General features: G+C 46.9%; 1 protein-coding gene across 3 annotated transcripts in view; it reads left to right on the top strand.

Moving 5' to 3' along the window:
- Nucleotides 1–17,387, top strand: part of rabgap1l (RAB GTPase activating protein 1-like) — a 550,110-nt gene that overhangs the window by 474,039 nt on the left and 58,684 nt on the right. For all 3 annotated transcript variants that reach the window (XM_067990829.1, XM_067990833.1, XM_067990830.1), the window contains one exon: nt 9,844–9,972. In XM_067990829.1, the coding sequence (XP_067846930.1) occupies nt 9,844–9,972 (129 nt within the window). The remainder of the gene's footprint in view (nt 1–9,843; nt 9,973–17,387) is intronic.

The raw sequence follows: 17,387 nt of genomic DNA, 5'->3' as shown, positions 1-17,387 counted from the left end.
TGCCACAGTGAGTGCTTGAGGCAGAGATATTTGGGGTATAGTATATGAATAATTTGACATGTGGTGAGTGTAACAGGACTGGGAGGAACAGGTGACTTTGGACCTGTGGTTCCCAAATCTCTCCACCACTGGGGATTTTCCTCACCTCATGTCTGGGTGTGTTGTAGACACATTGATATAGACTGATTGCTACAATTAGTCAACAACTCCACTATCATTGTATCATGCGTCTACCAGGATGGTAGAACCCAACTAGATGGACCTCGGTCTTCACCTAGCAATTCCTATGTTCCTGTGTACCATTATATCTTAAGGTGAAAATGGATAAATATTTGAAGCAGAGGAAGACACAGGGCTGTAGGGATTGATTGAGACACTGGGATTAGTTTTGTATTGCTCTAGCATAGACTGGCATAGACCAACGGCCTCTGTCTGCTGTAAACTGCTCAGTTTCTATCTCCGCATCCAGCTGAAATGCTGCTTCTCTACCCAGAAGGTCACCCCACGTGTCAGCCGTGGCTCAGTGGGTAGCCTTTGAGTCAGAGATCATGGATTCGAGGCCCAATCCACACACTCGAGCACATAATCTAGGCTGACACTCCCAGTACAGTACTGAGGGAGTGCTGCACTGTCAGAGGTGCCGTGTTTTGGATGAGACGTTAAACCGAGGCCCCGTCTACCCACTCAGGTGGATGTAAAAGATCGCACTGCCACTATTTCAGAGAAGAGCAGGGGAGTTCTCCCCGGTGTCCTGGGCCAATATTTATCCCTCAACCAACATCACTAAAACAGATTATCTGGTCACTTTCACTGCTGTTTGTGGGATCTTGCTGTGCGCAAATTAGATGCTGCGTTTCCTACATTATAACACTTCAAAAATACTTCATTGCAGTGATAATGACCAGATAATCTGTTTGTGATGTTGGTCGAGGGATAAATATTGGCCCAGGACACCAAGGAGATCTCCCTAGCTCTTCTTCGAATAGTGGCAGTGCGATCTTTTACATCCACCTGAGTGGGTAGACGGGGCCTCGGTTTAACGTCTCATCCGAAACACGGCGCCTCTGACAGTGCAGCACTCCCTCAGTACTGTACTGGGAGTGTCAGCCTGGATTATGTGCTCGAGTCTGTCAAAGGCTGACATCAGGCCTAAATTTGCCATTTACTATATTGAATCTCTCTCTCTTGGCCGACTCTTATGCTTCAGTTTATAGTGGTGTTGCAGATCTAACTTTTCTCTACCATTTACTATCTCCTGCACAGCTATATGGTGTCCTCTCGGTTCCCCTTTTTCAGTTTTGCAGTCTTCACTCGGTCCTCTAGTATTAGGGATCAGCCTTGCAACTCTTCTCTGAAACAGCCTTCAGGGCCAGTGACCTGAATTGGATGCAGTATTTGAGGTGTGGTAGCTCTGCATAGTTTAAGCATGACTTCCTCTGACTTGTACTCTACCGTTTGACTAGATTGTCCAGTATTCCACGTGCCTGGTTCTTTCCTGCTGCACAATAACTGCAAAGCAAGTATCAAGTCCACTAAAACCCCTCGAGCTTTTTCACTTTCATCCTTAGAAGTTTCAGCAACATTCATGGAGTATCTAAGTTGCTCATTTTTTTTCTTCCTTTCTGCAATACTTTATACTTATCTGTATTAAATTTCATCTGCCATTGTTCTCTGCATTTACATATTTTGAAGGCTGCCTCCTCAAGTTCAGTTTCTATGAATTTGACATTGAGCTTCTGAATCCAAGTAGTTAATATAAATTAGAGGCTGTAGGGGGTCCCAATACTGTTTCCTGGGGCAGTTCATGCAGCACTTCCACCCCCACTATTTAACAATAACCGTAAACGATAAGAAAAGGAGGCTTATGATAAATGTCAGGTTCATAATACAGGAAGTGCCGAGGAGAACAGAAAAAAGAAAAGCAGAGAGTGTGTGAGAAAAGATCAGCGGGGTAACAGAGAAGGGAACGCTAAAGTCTTTCATAAACATACAAATAGTAAAAGGGTAGTCAAAGGAAGGGTGGGGCCGATCAGGGACTAAAAAGATCATCTTGTGGAGGCAGAAGTCATGACTGAGGTACTAAATGAGGACTTTGTATCTGTCTTCACTAAAGAAGATGATGCTGCCAGTGTCACATTATAGGAATAGGAGGTAGAGAAATTGGATAGGATAAAAATAGATAAAGAGGAGGAACTTAAAAGATTGGCTGTACTCAAAATAGAAAAGGCACCCGGTCCGAATGGGATACATCCTAGGTTACTGAGGGAAGTAAGGGTGGAAATTGCAGAAGCTCTGGCCACAATCTTCCAATCCTCCTTTTAAATATGGGAGTGGTGCCAGAGGACTGGAGGATTGCAAATGTTACACCCATGTTCAAAAAAGAGGAGAGGGATAAACCCAACACCTACAGGCCAGTAGCCTAACATTGTTGGTGGGGAAACTTCTACAGACCATAATCTGGGACAAAATTAATTGCCACTTGGGTTAATAAATGAAAGTTAACACGGATTTGTTAAAGGCAAATCGTGTTTGACTAACTTGATTGAGTTCTTTGATGCAGTAACGGAGAGGGTTGATGAGGGTAATGCGGTTGATGTTGTGTATATGGACTTTCAAAAGGCATTTAATAAAGTACCACATAATAGACTTGTTGGCAAAATTGAAGCCCATGGGATTAAAGGGACACTGACAGTGTGGATACAAAATTGACTAAGGGACAGAAAGCAGAGAGTAGTGGTGAAGAGTTGTTTTTCAGACTGGAGGGAAGTATACAGTGATATTCCCCAGGGGTCAGTATTAGGACCACTGCTCTTTTTGATATATATTAATGACCTGGACTTGGATATTCAGGGCATAATTCCAAAGTTTGCAGTTGAAACAAATCTTGGAAATATAGTAAACACTGAGGAGGACAGTAACAGACTTCAGGAGGACAGAGACAGACTGGTGAAATGGGCAGACACATGGCAGATGAAATTTAATGCATTGAAGAGTGAAGTGATACATCTTGGGTGGAAGAATGAGGAGAGGCAATATAAACTAAATGGTACAATTTTAAAAGGGGGTGCAGGAACAGAGACCTCAGGGTTCACATAAAGCTGTTTTTAAAAAGACCATATGGGATCCTGGGTTTTATTAATAGAGGCATAGAGTACAAAAACAAGGAGGTTATGGAAAACCTTTGTAAAACACTGGTTAGGCCTCGGCTGGAGCATTGTGTTCAATTCTGGGCACCATACTTGAGGAAGGATGTCAAGGCCTTGGAGAGAGGGCAGAGGATATTTACTAGAATGGTACCAGGGATGAGGGACTTCATTTATGTGGAGAGACTGGAGAAGCTGGGATTGTTCTCAGAGCAGAGATGGTTAAGGGGAGATTTAATAGTGGTTTTCAAAATTATGAAGTGTTTTGGTAAGAGTAGATAGGGAGAAACTGTTTCCACTGGCAGGAGGGTCAGTAACCGGAGAACACAGATTTAAGATAATTAACAAAAGAACCAGAGGGCAGATGATTAGAATTTTTTTACGCAGTGAGTTGTTATGATCTGGAATACACGGCCTGAAAGGGTTGTGGAAGCAGATTCAATAGTAACTTTCAAAAGGGAATTGGATAAATACTTGAAGGGAAAAAATTTACAGGGCTATGGGGAAAAAGCAGGGGGTGTGGGACTAATTGGATAGCTCTTTCAAAGAGCCAGCACAGGCATGATGGGCCGAATGTATTCCTCCTGTACTGTATGATTCTATCATTCTAACCTCCAGCTGCTCCCTATCCTTCAGCCAATCTTTTATCCATTCCCAGATTCTGCTGTGAGTCCCCACAGCTTTTTGCTTAAGTCGAAGCCTTTCGGGTGTAACTCTGTAAAAATGCTTTCTGGAAATCGTGGTGCAGCAGATTGTGGGCCTTTTCACAGCCCATGAGGCATGTCCCCGAGGATGCTGCCATTTAACATCACATTGTTGTACTTTAATTCTGTTTGAGTTTCTGCGTTCTCAGGATCAGTGGAGAACGGCATCTTCTGTGCTTGTCTCTGTCCGTTGCTCAGCAACCCAACTCGATACCCATCTCGTCAGTGTCCTTTTTAAGACTTTGGTGTGGTCTGTGGCCTACTTCATTTCTTATTTTTCTGCTGAAGTAGAGTTTCTTTGAGGCTCTACTCTGAGGTATGTTGATAACATAAGAACCTAAATATTTTCAGGAACAGGAAATGGCTGTTTTGCCCAATGAGCCCATCCCTTTTTCATTGATCTCAACCCCGCCACCCTTCCATATTCCTCAGTCCCCTTTTTCTACAGAAATGCATCTGATTGAAAGAGATCAGAGAGTTTTAGTGGACTCGATACTCAACATGTCCAGTCATTGCAGAAAGCCATCACCAAATCAGAGAATCCTGAACCATATAGCCAGAACAGTACTGTACAAGTTGGATGAAGTCATGCTTAAACTGTACATTGTTTTGGTTGGGCTACGGTTTGAGTTCCTGCCTCCAGTCTGGTCGCCAAATACAAGGGAGATACTCTAGCACTAGAAATGGTGCAGATAAAGGTCACAAGACTGATCCCAATCTGCCAGAGGATTGAGTTGTGAGGAAAGACTGGAGAAACTTGGGGTTTTCAGCCTCAAAAGGAGGTGACTAAGAAGTAATTTTATGAATAGGAAAGAAGACTTGCATTTATATCGTGCCTTTTATATCCTTGGGACATGCTAAAGCACTTCACAGCTAATGAATTACTTTTTAAGTGCAGTCACTGTTGTTATGTGAACAAGTACGGCAGCCAATTTGCGCACAGCAATAACCAACAAACAGCGATGAGCTGAATCGGTTCTGCTGGTGGTGGTTGGGGAATGAATATTGGAAAAACACAGGGAGAACTGCCTTTTCCAAAAAAAAAGTGCTGTCGGATCTTTGTCCTGCTGAACAGCCAGACAGGGCCTCTGATTAACGTTTCATCTGAAAGATAGCACCTCTGATAATGTAGTACTCCGACAATGAAGTTTTAGCCCTAACTATGTGCTCAAGTCTCGGGAGTGGAGCTTGAAACCACAATCTTCTGGCTCAGAGGTAAGAGTGCTCCCCACTGAGCCAAACTGACACTGCGTTATGTAAGATAGGAAATGGGTTTGGAAAAGATAAATCCAGTGCATTACTTCCAACTAAACCTCGACAGTAGCACAAGAGACACAGGTTCAAAATAGTTGAAGGAATATTTAGCACTGATGTCAAGAGCTCTTTGCACAAACCGAAATCAACACATGGAATGGACTTCTGGGTAGGGTAGTGGAGGCAATAAGTTTGGAACTACCTAAGAAACAGTTGGCTGCGTTGATGGTAAGTCATAATAAGAATAAAACCGGACGGACTACCCGGCATCGGGCCACGAGGCACCGGACACGACAAAGGCAAACCAAGCCCAGTCAACCCTGCAAAGTCGTCCTCACGAACATCTGGGGACTTGTGCCAAAATTGGGAGAGCTGTCCCACAGACTAGTCAAGCATACAGCCTGACATAGCCATACTCACAGAGTCATATCTTTCAGCCAACGTCCCAGACTCTTCCATCACCATCCCTGGCTATGTCCTGTCCCACCGGCAGGACAGACCCACCAGAGGTGGCGGTACAGTGATATACAGTAAGGAGGGAGTGGCCCTGGAAATCCTCAACATTGACACTGGACCCCATGAAATCTCATGGCATCAGGTCAAACACGGGCAAGGAAACCTCCCACTGATTACCATCTACCGCACTCCCTCAGCTGACGAATCAGTCCTCCTCCATGTTGAACATTACTTGGAGGAAGCACTGAGGGTAGCAAGGGCATAGAATGTACTCTGGGAGGGGGACTTCAATGTCCATCACCAAGAGTGGCTCGGTAGCACCACTACTGACCGAGCTGGCCGAGTCCTGAAGGACATAGCTGCCAGACTGGGCCTGTGGCAGGTGGTGAGGGAACCTACACGAGGGAAAAACTTACTTGACCTCGTCCTCACCAATCCTCCTGTCGCAGATGCATCTGTCCATGACAGTATTGGTAGGAGTGACCACCGCACAGTCCTCGTGGAGACGAAGTCCCGTCTTCGCACTGACGATACCATCCAACGTGTTGTGTGGCACTACCACCGGGCTAAATGGGATAGATTCAGAACAGATCTAGCAACTCAAAACTGGGCATCCATGAGGCGCTGTGGGCCATCAGCAGCAGCAGAATTGTATTCCAGCACAATCTGTAACCTCATGGTCCGGCATATTCCTCACTCTACCATTACCAACAAGCCAGGGGATCAACCCTGGTTCAATGAGGAGTATAGAAGAGCATGCCAGGAGCAGCACCAGGCGTACCTAAAAATGAGGTGCCAACCTGGTGAAGCTACAACTCAGGACTACGTGCATGCTAAACAGCGAAAGCAACATGCTATAGACAGAGCTAAGCGATTCCACAACCAACGGATCAGATCAAAGCTCTGCAGTCCTGCCACATCCAGTCGTGAATGGTGGTGGACAATTAAACAACTAACGGGAGGAGGAGGCTCTGCAAACATCCCCATCCTCAATGATGGCAGAGTCCAGCACGTGAGTGCAAAAGACAAGGCTGGAGCATTTGCAACCATCTTCAACCAGAAGTGCCGAGTGGATGATCCATCTCGGCCTCCTCCCGATATCCCCACCATCACAGAAGCCAGTCTTCAGCCAATTCGATTCACTCCACGTGGTATCAAGAAAAGGCTGAGTGCACTGGATACAGCAAAGGCTATGGGCCTCGACAATATCCCGGCTGTAGTACTGAAGACATGTGCTCCAGAACTAGATGCGCCTCCAGCCAAGCTGTTCCAGTACAGCTACAACACTGGCATCTACCCGACAATGTGGAAAATTGCCCAGGTATGTCCTGTCCACAAAAAGCAGGACAAATCCAATCCGGCCGATTACCGCCCCATCAGTCTACTCTCAATCATCAGCAAAGTGATGGAAGGTGTCGTCGACAGTGCTATCAAGCGGCACTTACTCACCAATAACCTGCTCACCGATGCTCAGTTTGGGTTCCACCAGGACCACTCGGCTCCAGACCTCATTACAGCCTTGGTCCAAACATGGACAAAAGAGCTGAATTCCAGAGGTGAGGTGAGAGTGACTGCCCTTGACATCAAGGCAGCATTTGACTGAGTGTGGCACCAAGGAGCCCTAGTAAAATTGAAGTCAATGGGAATCAGGGGGGATAACTCTCCAGTGGCTGGAGTCATACCTAGCACAAAGGAAGGTGGTAGTGGTTGTTGGAGGCCAATCATCTCAGCCCCAGGACATTGCTGCAGGAGTTCCTCAGGGCAGTGTCCTAGGCCCAACCATCTTCAGCTGCTTCATCGATGACCTTCCCTCCATCATAAGGTCAGAAATGGGGATGTTCGCTGCTGATTGCACAGTGTTCAGTTCCATTCGCAACCCCTCAAATAATGAAGCGGTCCGAGCCCGCATGCAGCAAGACCTGGACAACATCCAGGCTTTGTCTGATAAGTGGCAAGTAACATTCGCGCCAGGCAATGACCATCTCCAACAAGAGAGAGTCTAACCACCTCCCCTTGACATTCAACAGCATTACCATCGCCGAATCCCCCACCATCAACATCCTGAGGGTCACCATTGACCAGAAACTTAACTGGACTAGCCATATAAATACTGTGGCTACAAGAGCAGGTCAGAGGCTGGGTATTCTGCGGCGAGTGACTCACCTCCTGACTCCCCAAAGCCTTTCCACCACCTACAAGGCACAAGTCGGGAGTGTGATGGAATACTCTCCACTTGCCTGGATGAGTGCAGCTCCAACAACACTCAAGAAGCTCGACACCATCCAGGACAAAGCAGCTCGCTTGATTGGCACCCCATCCACCACCCTAAACATTCACTCCCTTCACCATCGCCACACAGTGGCTGCAGTGTGTACCATCCACAGGATGCACTGCAGCAACTCGCCAAGGCTTCTTCGACAGCACCTCCTAAACCCGCGACCTCTACCACCTAGAAGGACAAGAGCAGCAGCCACATGGGAACAACACCACCTGCACGTTCCCCTCCAAGTCACACACCATCCCGACTTGGAAATATATCGCCGTTCCTTCATCGTCGCTCGGTCAAAATCCTGGAACTCCCTTCCTAACAGCACTGTGGGAGAACAGCGGTTCAAGAAGGCGGCTTACCACCACCTTCTCAAGGGCAATTAGGGATGGGCAATAAATGCCGGCCTTGCCAGCGACGCCCACATCCCATGAACGAATAAAAAAAAAGGACTGTTGGGACTTTGTGGGTAAATGGGCCGAATGGTCTTACTGAGCCCTAGCTATCTTGTGAACATGGTTATACTGTTCATTGCAATGTCTGCTCCTAGACTTCTAACATTTAGTTTGTAGCGACTGTTGTTTGAATGCTTTGTAAAGTGAGCAATTTGCTTGCATCAGTTTTGTCAATTCCCTTGAAAGCTTCCAAAAAGGACAAACCCAGCATGCCTAACCGTTGCTGATACACAATCATCTTTGTTGTTCTTCACTGTCTCAATATCCTTCCTTCGGTGAGGTGACCAGGACTATATAATGGTATTGCAGATGGGTTCTTACCAATGCCTTACATATCAATACAGCTCTTTTGATTTGTACTCTATCCCTCTGCTAAGGCAACTCAGCCTCTTACTTGGCTATTTTACTTCAGCTAAGCACTGCGCTGATGGTTTCATAGATGTATCCATAAAAACTCCCAGATATCTTTCCTGTTCCATTTAACACAAACTCTCCTTTATGCTTCTTTGTCTGGCTTAGTGTTGCAATGGGTAAAGGCACTGCCCAGTGTGTCACCGAGGAAGCGGAGACTCACTAGTGGCTTAACCCCTAGTATCCTGATCACACGCACGAAACTCAGTATCACACAAAGGGCCAAATTTGATGGCGTAGCTTCGCGTGTTGGAATCGTTGTTTGGAATATCGTACCAACTTCACAGCCTTCTCAATTTATGTTTTGCCTGCTGAAATTAGTGGGTAGAAAATAGAGTAGCCTGCGAAACCAGTCTGCTGACCTACTCGGGTGATATTCCAATTGGCACTTGTGGTGCACTAAGTCTAGTGATCTACATTGTAAAATCTACCCCAGCAATGTCGTTCTACTGTTTAGAAATTAGCGCGTCAAGAGCTTGGTGAGATGTGTGCAGAACCTGGTGTGTACCAGTTGTGCAGCACATACTGGACAACAACAACTTGCATTTATATAGCACCTTTTAACATAGCAAAATGTCCCAAGGTGCTTCACAGGAGTGTAATCAGACACAATTTAACACCGAACCACATGAGATATTAGGACAGGTGACCAAAAGCTTGGTCAAAGAGGTAGGTTTTAAGGAGCATCTTAAAGGCGGAGAGGTTTAGGGAGGGAATTCCAGAGCTTAGGGCCTAGGCAGCTGAAGGCACGGCCGCTAATTGTGGAACAGTTAAAATCGGGGATGTGCAAGAGGCCAGAATTGAGGGAGCGCAGAGATCTCAGAGGGTTGTAGGGCTGGAGGAGGTTACAGAGATAGAGGGGCGAGGCCATGGAGGGATTTGAACACAAGGATGAGAACAGTTTAACACTTTCAGATTGTGCACCAGTGGATTGTGTTGGTCCTTCAGCTTGTGGCTGACCTAGACTGGCTTGGTATCATCATTGGCAACGTATACAAAATAGAGAGCTTGGGTCTCCAGAAATACCATCCCTCCCTTTTCAATGAGCGCAGCTAAAGGGAGGCCAAGTTATTGCTGAGTTTTGTGGTGTTGAATATCTGCCTAATGGGAGTGTACGTTCAAGCTGTGGCTCATTTTCAGTTTTCCCTTCCCAGACCTCGAAGGAGGACCTGCTGCAGGCTGACTTCGAAGGAGCATTAAAGTTCTTCCGTGTCCAACTGCCAAAGCGTTACAGGGCCGAGGAAAATGCCAGGAGATTAATGGAACAAGCCTGCAATATAAAGGTAAGCAAATAGGCAGATGGGAGTCATGGTAAATACAGGGCACTTGGGATTGTGACTATATCCACTCGTTGATCCGGCAAAGTAAGTGACAGCAATCTGGGGTGAAAATAAATAACGTTCTCACGTTGGCTGGTTTAATGGGCCAAGTGTAGACACTGTTAATCGGGGACGGCCGGTCCCAGCTCCGCTTCAGGTTTATATCCAGAGAAGGACAGACGGAACTGCGCTGGTACGGTGTGCACACTGTGAGGGAACAGCTGTGTGTCTGCCTCGTACATCAATACCATTTAGTCCAGGTCATTCTCCACAACATAAATGAGGAAGGCCATTCGGCCCATCTTGGCTTGCCAATCGAAAACAAAATCCCGACACTCCCTCTTCATGGCTTCCAATTGCCTCCCAAATGGCAAAACAAGCAGGCAAAGCTGGAAATCAGAGATGAGAACGGCCACACGTGAAATGTCAGAACCAGTCTTTGAGGAACAGGTGACTTTGGACCTATGGGTCCCAAAGCTCTCCACCACTGGGGTTGTCCTTGCACTCCAGGATGATCCTGGAATAGTGGCTGGTGTAGGCTGGAGTATGTACACCAGGATCGCTAGAGTTTGCACCCCTCTCCTTAAATTAGCCTGCAGCTACCGGCTGTGCTCGACTCAGCATTCTCCTAAGGGCCCATTGAGGCACCCATCACTGCCTCCTTACTAGCAGCAACCCCAACTGCCCTATCTTCCTCTGTTTCTGACGTCTTACTGAAGCCTCCCTGCCTGGTTCTACTCACCGGCTGCCCTGCCCAAAATGCTGTGGTGGTGGCGGTGGTGTGATCCTCATCACCACGTCACACCTTGGTCTCTGGCGCACTTCCCTTCCTTCGAGCACCCCACCTCGTTCCTCCCCATTAAAGTCCTCATTGCCTACTGGCCCCCCCCCCTCCCAAAGCCCCACCCTGAGTTACTCACCGAGATACCTTCACTCCTTTCTTCCCTCAGCCTCTGCACTGGTAACTCTGCATCCTCAGTGATTGCCCCCTCTTCTCTAATTTCACTGCCCTTCTGTCCACCCTAAAGCTCTCCCTCCATATAAATTCTCCTACCCATATTCACAGCCAGCTCTTGACCGTGCCATCTCACGTGGCCTCGATATCCCCGTGGTTTCGATCGCAGACAAAGCTGTCTCCGACTGCTTCCTTGTATCACTTAGCACACACACACCCCCCCCCACTAACTCCTTCCAACCCCAATTCCTTCTCCTTATGCCCCTGGGAAAAACATCCCCCGCCCCAACTCGGTTAGAACTGCACTTTCAAACTCCCAACTCCCAATGGCCTTTGACTCTCCATTTGTCCTAATACCTCTGCAACTGTCTATCTGCTCAACCACACCCTCTCCACCTTTGATGCATTTGCCCCCAGAGAAACCTTTACTCCCTCTCATCCCCATCATTCCCCCTGGTATGGCCCCCATCTTCGTTCACTCGAGTCCAAGGTGGGTGCAGACTGAGTGCGTCTTCCCTCATTCCCATGGAGTTGGGAGTAGGCCTTTTTAAAATTTCCTACCCGGGCATTGGCCCTCAGCCGTCAGCTGATTCCCAGATGGTACTGAAGGTCACTGTCCCTGGGGGGATGGGGGTACAGCCTCCATTCTCTCTACACTGTCAAGTGGAGAGCTGCCTCTCATGGCCTTCCTGACGCACTGAGTCATGAAGCAATCGCGCATCACATTTACCAGCTCAAACTATACCGACCTTCCCAGTTTATATTTGTTTGGTTGAAATCTCCTTCCTGCTTTCTCACACTCTCCTTATCTCTCCATTGAGTAAACTGTCCTTCCTGTTCTGAACTAGCGTTCTTTAGCAAACGCCTGCTGCTAAAAACATCCAGCCAGTGTAGGTTGTTACCTCGTTCCTCCACAATCCACAGGATCTATCTCCTTAATCCCACAGGTGACCCTAATGTATAGAAACTACAGCATCTCTTTTCCACTCTGTTATCTTGCCTGAATGGCCTTGTCTACTATCTCTATCTTCTGCAATCAGTCCTGCTTCTGACATTCCTGTTACATCTTATTTCACAAACCTTGAATTCTGGCGTCTTATTACAAATACTTTTAGCAAATTAGCCCCATCTTTTGCCATCAGTTTCTGATGGATGAATCCGGTATTTGAGTTACTCTGTTCCTGCCCACTTCCTGGTTAACATCCACACTCCAATCAGTCTTGCGTGGGATCAAATTTCCTCCCCACTCACCACCTCCATGAGGTTTAAATCATTTTTAATAGCTGGATTACCTGCTGTGTTTTGGTGCCCCGGTCTCATGGTTCCTGCTGTGTTTTGGTGTCCCAGTCTCATGGTTCCTGCTGTGTTTTGGTGTCCCAGTCTCATGGTTCCTGCTGTGTTTTGGTGTCCCAGTCTCATGGTTCCTGCTGTGTTTTGGTGTCCCAGTCTCATGGTTCCTGCTGTGTTTTGGTGTCCCAGTCTCATGGTTCCTGCTGTGTTTTGGTGTCCCAGTCTCATGGTTCCTGCTGTGTTTTGGTGTCCCAGTCTCATGGTTCCTGCTGTGTTTTGGTGTCCCAGTCTCATGGTTCCTGCTGTGTTTTGGTGCCCCGGGCTCATGGTTCCTGCTGTGTTTTGGTGCCCCGGTCTCATGGTTCCTGCTGTGTTTTGGTGCCCCGGTCTCATGGTTCCTGCTGTGTTTTGGTGCCCCGGTCTCATGGTTCCTGCTGTGTTTTGGTGCCCCGGGCTCATGGTTCCTGCTGTGTTTTGGTGCCCCGGGCTCATGGTTCCTGCTGTGTTTTGGTGCCCCGGTCTCGTGGTTCCTGCGGTGGGTACCATAGCCTGTATTAACTGATTTGTAATCCAGTTTCTTTCTATCTTATCGAGTTGTGTGTTACAGGGAGGGACTGATTGTGGGTCACAACATGAACTGTTGAATCAGCACCTTTTTGTTTTATCCATAATCTGCTCCTTTTCCCTGGGAGGTGTGATAGAATTCTTTTGACCCGTTTTATGATGGCAGCTCTGCCTTCAAGGGTGTTCTGTAGCATTTTGCCAGATGCAGAAGTCTGGCTGTGATGTAATATATTGATAAACAGAAGAGGAGATTTTAAATTGAAGAGCATGAGACTGAGCAATAATATGAGTGAAAAATGTGCCAATTGTACAACACATCTCCAGGAGTTAATCCCCTGGGCCGGTTTCACTTGTTTTTGCTGTTCCTAAGGCACCTTCTTGTATCCTAGCAACCGATAATTGGCCCCTGGTGTACAACCCAATCTGAAGACCGAGGGGGCTGAACAGTGAGGTGGTACAGCTACTATAAACTGAATATTGCAGATTTTAAACATTAATCTCTCAGCTCAGCTCAGCTCCCTTTTTGATTTAACCGAACAATTTAAGCTAGAGAATCATGGTGCTTAAAGTCCCGTTTGTTTTAGACCTGTCCACGTGTCAGCAATCAGTTCACAGTCTGCGCCCTCGGGTATTCTGTATCATTGAGTCTCCAATTGCACAGTTTATACGGCTAGAGGTTGGCACGGGATGAACAGGGCACTTGTTTTCTGGCTGGATACGTATTGTATGCTCCAAGATCCTGCAGGTGTCACTGTGTTGAAGGTGCTCGTAGCTACGTTGAACTGTATCTACTTTCTGAGTGCAAGTCCTGTTGGTTTTCATAGCGATGCAAACAACGGCACGTGTTAGCAGCAGGCCTTGTTTCCATCCCTGCCCAATGAGACCGTACGAATCCTTAAGGGCCCATTTTAACTCCCAGGTGAGGCCCGGAAGGTTTTAACCCATTATAGGCCTTGTCGGTCTCCCGTCCGGGCCCTGCGGGACGTGTGGCAGCCAGAATATGGCGGTAGGAAGCTGCCGCTGAGGACCCCAAGGAATGGTCCCCAGCTCTCGGGTAAGTGGTTGGGAGGGGGGGTTCTGGAGGGGGAGGGGGAAGGAAGTCTGGGGCTGGAGGGAGGCTCAAATTTTCCTCGTGGGGCCCGGAGCAGCACTCCTGCTCCTCCTGGAGGTGCTCCTCCTTTCTGGGCCTCCTACCTCCAGGTCGGCCAAACCAGCCAGACTGAAAGAAAGCCTTTCACTACCTCACAATGTCTCAAAGCGTTTCACAGCCAAAGAAGTATTTTTGAAGTGTAGTCAGGGTTGTAGTGTAGGAAATGTGGCAGCTAATTTGTGCACAGCAAGATCCCACAAGCAGCAATGTGATAATTAGTTAATCTGTTTTAGTGATGTTGGTTGAGGGATAAATACTGGCCAGGACACTGGGGAGAACTCCCCTGCTCTTTAATAGTGGCCGTGGGATCTTTTACATCCACCTGAGAGGGCAGACGGAGCCTTGGTTTATTGTCTCATCTGAAAAACGGCACCTCCGACAGTGCAGCACTCCCTCAGTACTGCACTGGGAGTGTCGGCCTGGATTACCGGCTCAAGCCTCTGAAGTGGGACTTGAAGTCACGACCTTCTGACTCAGAGGCGAGAGTGTGGACACTGAGTCATGGCTGACAAACAAGTGGCAGGTGCAGTCTCACTTTCCTCATGGTAAAGATGGCACACACTATCCATGTGGGCATCATGGCTTCTCACATCAACCCCATGAACAGAAAGAGTTCCATTCAATTACTATTCAGATGGAGTCTAACCACTGAAATACAATAATTCACATAAATTCACGTGATTATTTTGCACACCATTGCTGGGAGAACCAAAATGTGGAATCTTTGCCCTGCACTTCCAGTGGTGTGATCTCTACATAGAATCATACGGGGTCCAGGGATTTATAAATAGCGGCATAGATTACAAAAGCAAGGAAGTCATGTTGAACCTTTATAAAACACTGGTTCGGCCACAACTGGAGTATTGTGTCCAATTCTGGGCACCACACTTTAGTAAGGATGTGAAGGCCTTAGAAGGTGCAGAAAAGATTTACTAGAATCATAGAAAGTTACGGCACAGAAGGAGGCCATTCGGCCCATCATTTCCTTGCCGGCTGAAAAAGAGCTATCCAGCTTAATCCCACTTTCCTGCACTTGGTCCGTAGCCCTGTAGGTTACGGCACTTCAAGCGCACATCCAGGTACTTTTTAAATGAGTTGAGGGTTTCTGCCTCTACCATCCTTTCAGGCTGTGGAGATGCCGGTGATGGACTGGGGTTGACAATTGTAAACAATTTTACAACACCAAGTTATAGTCCAGCAATAAAATTGAAGTGTAGTCAGGGTTAAAATAAAATTGCTGGACTATAACTTGGTGTTGTAAAATTGTTTACAATCCTTTCAGGCAGTGAGTTCCAGACCCCCAACTCCCTCTAGATGAAAAATTTCTCCTCCGCTCCCCTCTAATCCTTCTACCAATTACTTTAAATCTATACCCCCTGGTCACTGATCCCTCTGCTAAGGGAAATCGGTCCTTCCTGTCCAGTCTATCTTGGCCCCCTCATAATTTTATACACTTCAATTAAATCATGCCTCAGCCTCCTTTGTTCCAAAGAAAACAACTCCAGCCTATCCAATCTTTCCTCATAGCTAAAATTCTCCAGTCCTGGAAACATCCTCGTAAATCTCCTCTGTACCCTCTCTAGTGCAATCACATCTTTCCTGTAACGTGGTGACTTGAATTGTACACAGTACTCAAGCTGTGGCCTAACTAGTGTTTTATACAGTTCCAGCATAACCTCCCTGCTCTTATATTCTATGCCTCAGCTAATAACAGAAAGTATCTCCTAAACCACCTTATCTACTTGTCCTGCTACCTTCAGGGATCTGTGGACATGCACTCCAAGGTCCCTTTGTTCCTCCACACCTCTCAGTATCCTGCCATTTATTGTATATTCCCTTGCCTTGTTTGCCCTCCCCAAATGCATTACCTCACACTTCTCTGGATTGAATTCCATTTGCCACTTTTCTGCCCATCTGACCAGTCCATTGATATAGAATCATAGAATCATAGAAGTTACAACATGGAAACAGGCCCTTCGGCCCAACATGTCCATGTCGCCCAGTTTATACCACTAAGCTAGTCCCAATTGCCTGCACTTGGCCCATATCCCTCTATACCCATCTTACCCATGTAACTGTCCAAATGCTTTTTAAAAGACAAAATTGTACCCGCCTCTACTACTGCCTCTGGCAGCTCGTTCCAGACACTCACCACCCTTTGAGTGAAAAAATTGCCCCTCTGGACCCTTTTGTATCTCTCCCCTCTCACCTTAAATCTATGCCCCCTCGTTATAGACTCCCCTACCTTTGGGAAAAGATTTTGACTAATATCTTCCTGCAGTCTACAGCTTTCGTCCTCATTATCAACCACATAGCCAATTTTTGTACCATCTGCAAACTTCTTAATCATGCCCCTTATATTTAGGTTTAAATCATTAATATGTACCACAAAAAGCAAGGGACCCAGTACTGAGCCCTGCGGAACCCCACTGGAAACAGCCTTCCAGTCACAAAAACACTTGTCGACCATTATCCTTTGCTTCCTGCCACTGGGCCAATTTTGGATCCAACTTGCCACTTTCCCTGGGATCCCATGGGCTTTTACTTTTCTGACCAATCTGCCATGTGGGACCTTATCAAAAGCCTTGCTAAAATCTATGTAGACTACATCAAATGCACTACCCTCATCGACCCTCCTTGTTACCTCCTAAAAAGATTCAATCAAGTTAGTCAGACATGACCTTCTCTTAACAAATCCATGCTGACATCCCTTGATTAATTTGTGCCTTTCTAAATGACTATTTATACTGTCCCTTAGAATTGATTCCAGTAATTTGCCCACCACCGAGGTAAGGCTGACTGGCCTGTAATTACTCAGTCTATCCTTTTCTCCCTTTTTCCAGGGATGAGGGACTTCAGTTACGTGGATAGACTGGAGAAGCTGGGGTTGCTCATCTTAGAGCAGAGAAGGTTGAGAGGAGATTTGATAGAGGTGTTCAAAATCATGAAGGATTTAGATAAAGTAAATGAAGAGAAACTGTTCCCATAGGCGGAAGGATTGAGAACCAGAGGACACAGATTTAACGTGATTGGCAAAGGAACCAAAAGCAACACGAGGAAAAACTTTTTTACGCAATAAGTAGTAATGATCTGGAATGTGCTGCCTGAAAGGGCGGTGGAAGCAGATTCAATCGTGGCTTTCAAAAAGGAATTGGATAAATATATGAAGGGAAAAAATTTGCAGGGCTACCGGGGAAAAAGTGGGGGAGTGAGACTAACTGGATCGCTCTTACAAAGAACCAGCACGGGCTCGATGGGCCAAATGGCCTCCTTCTGTGCTGTAACCATTCTATGATTCTAAAATTCCCGCTATCCTGGAAGCAGCCACAATGCCTTCCTTTTGCAGCACTCCACAGGACCTGCATTATTTGAAGGCCCGGAAAGACCAGGAAGACGGCTGCAGGGAGACCAGGGCTCTCC

The sequence above is a fragment of the Heptranchias perlo genome, chromosome 9 (genome assembly GCF_035084215.1).
Source record: "Heptranchias perlo isolate sHepPer1 chromosome 9, sHepPer1.hap1, whole genome shotgun sequence".
Lineage (NCBI taxonomy): Eukaryota > Metazoa > Chordata > Chondrichthyes > Hexanchiformes > Hexanchidae > Heptranchias > Heptranchias perlo.
The sequence above is the reverse complement of the archived record's forward strand: the minus strand, read 5'-3'. Positions and strand labels throughout refer to the sequence as shown.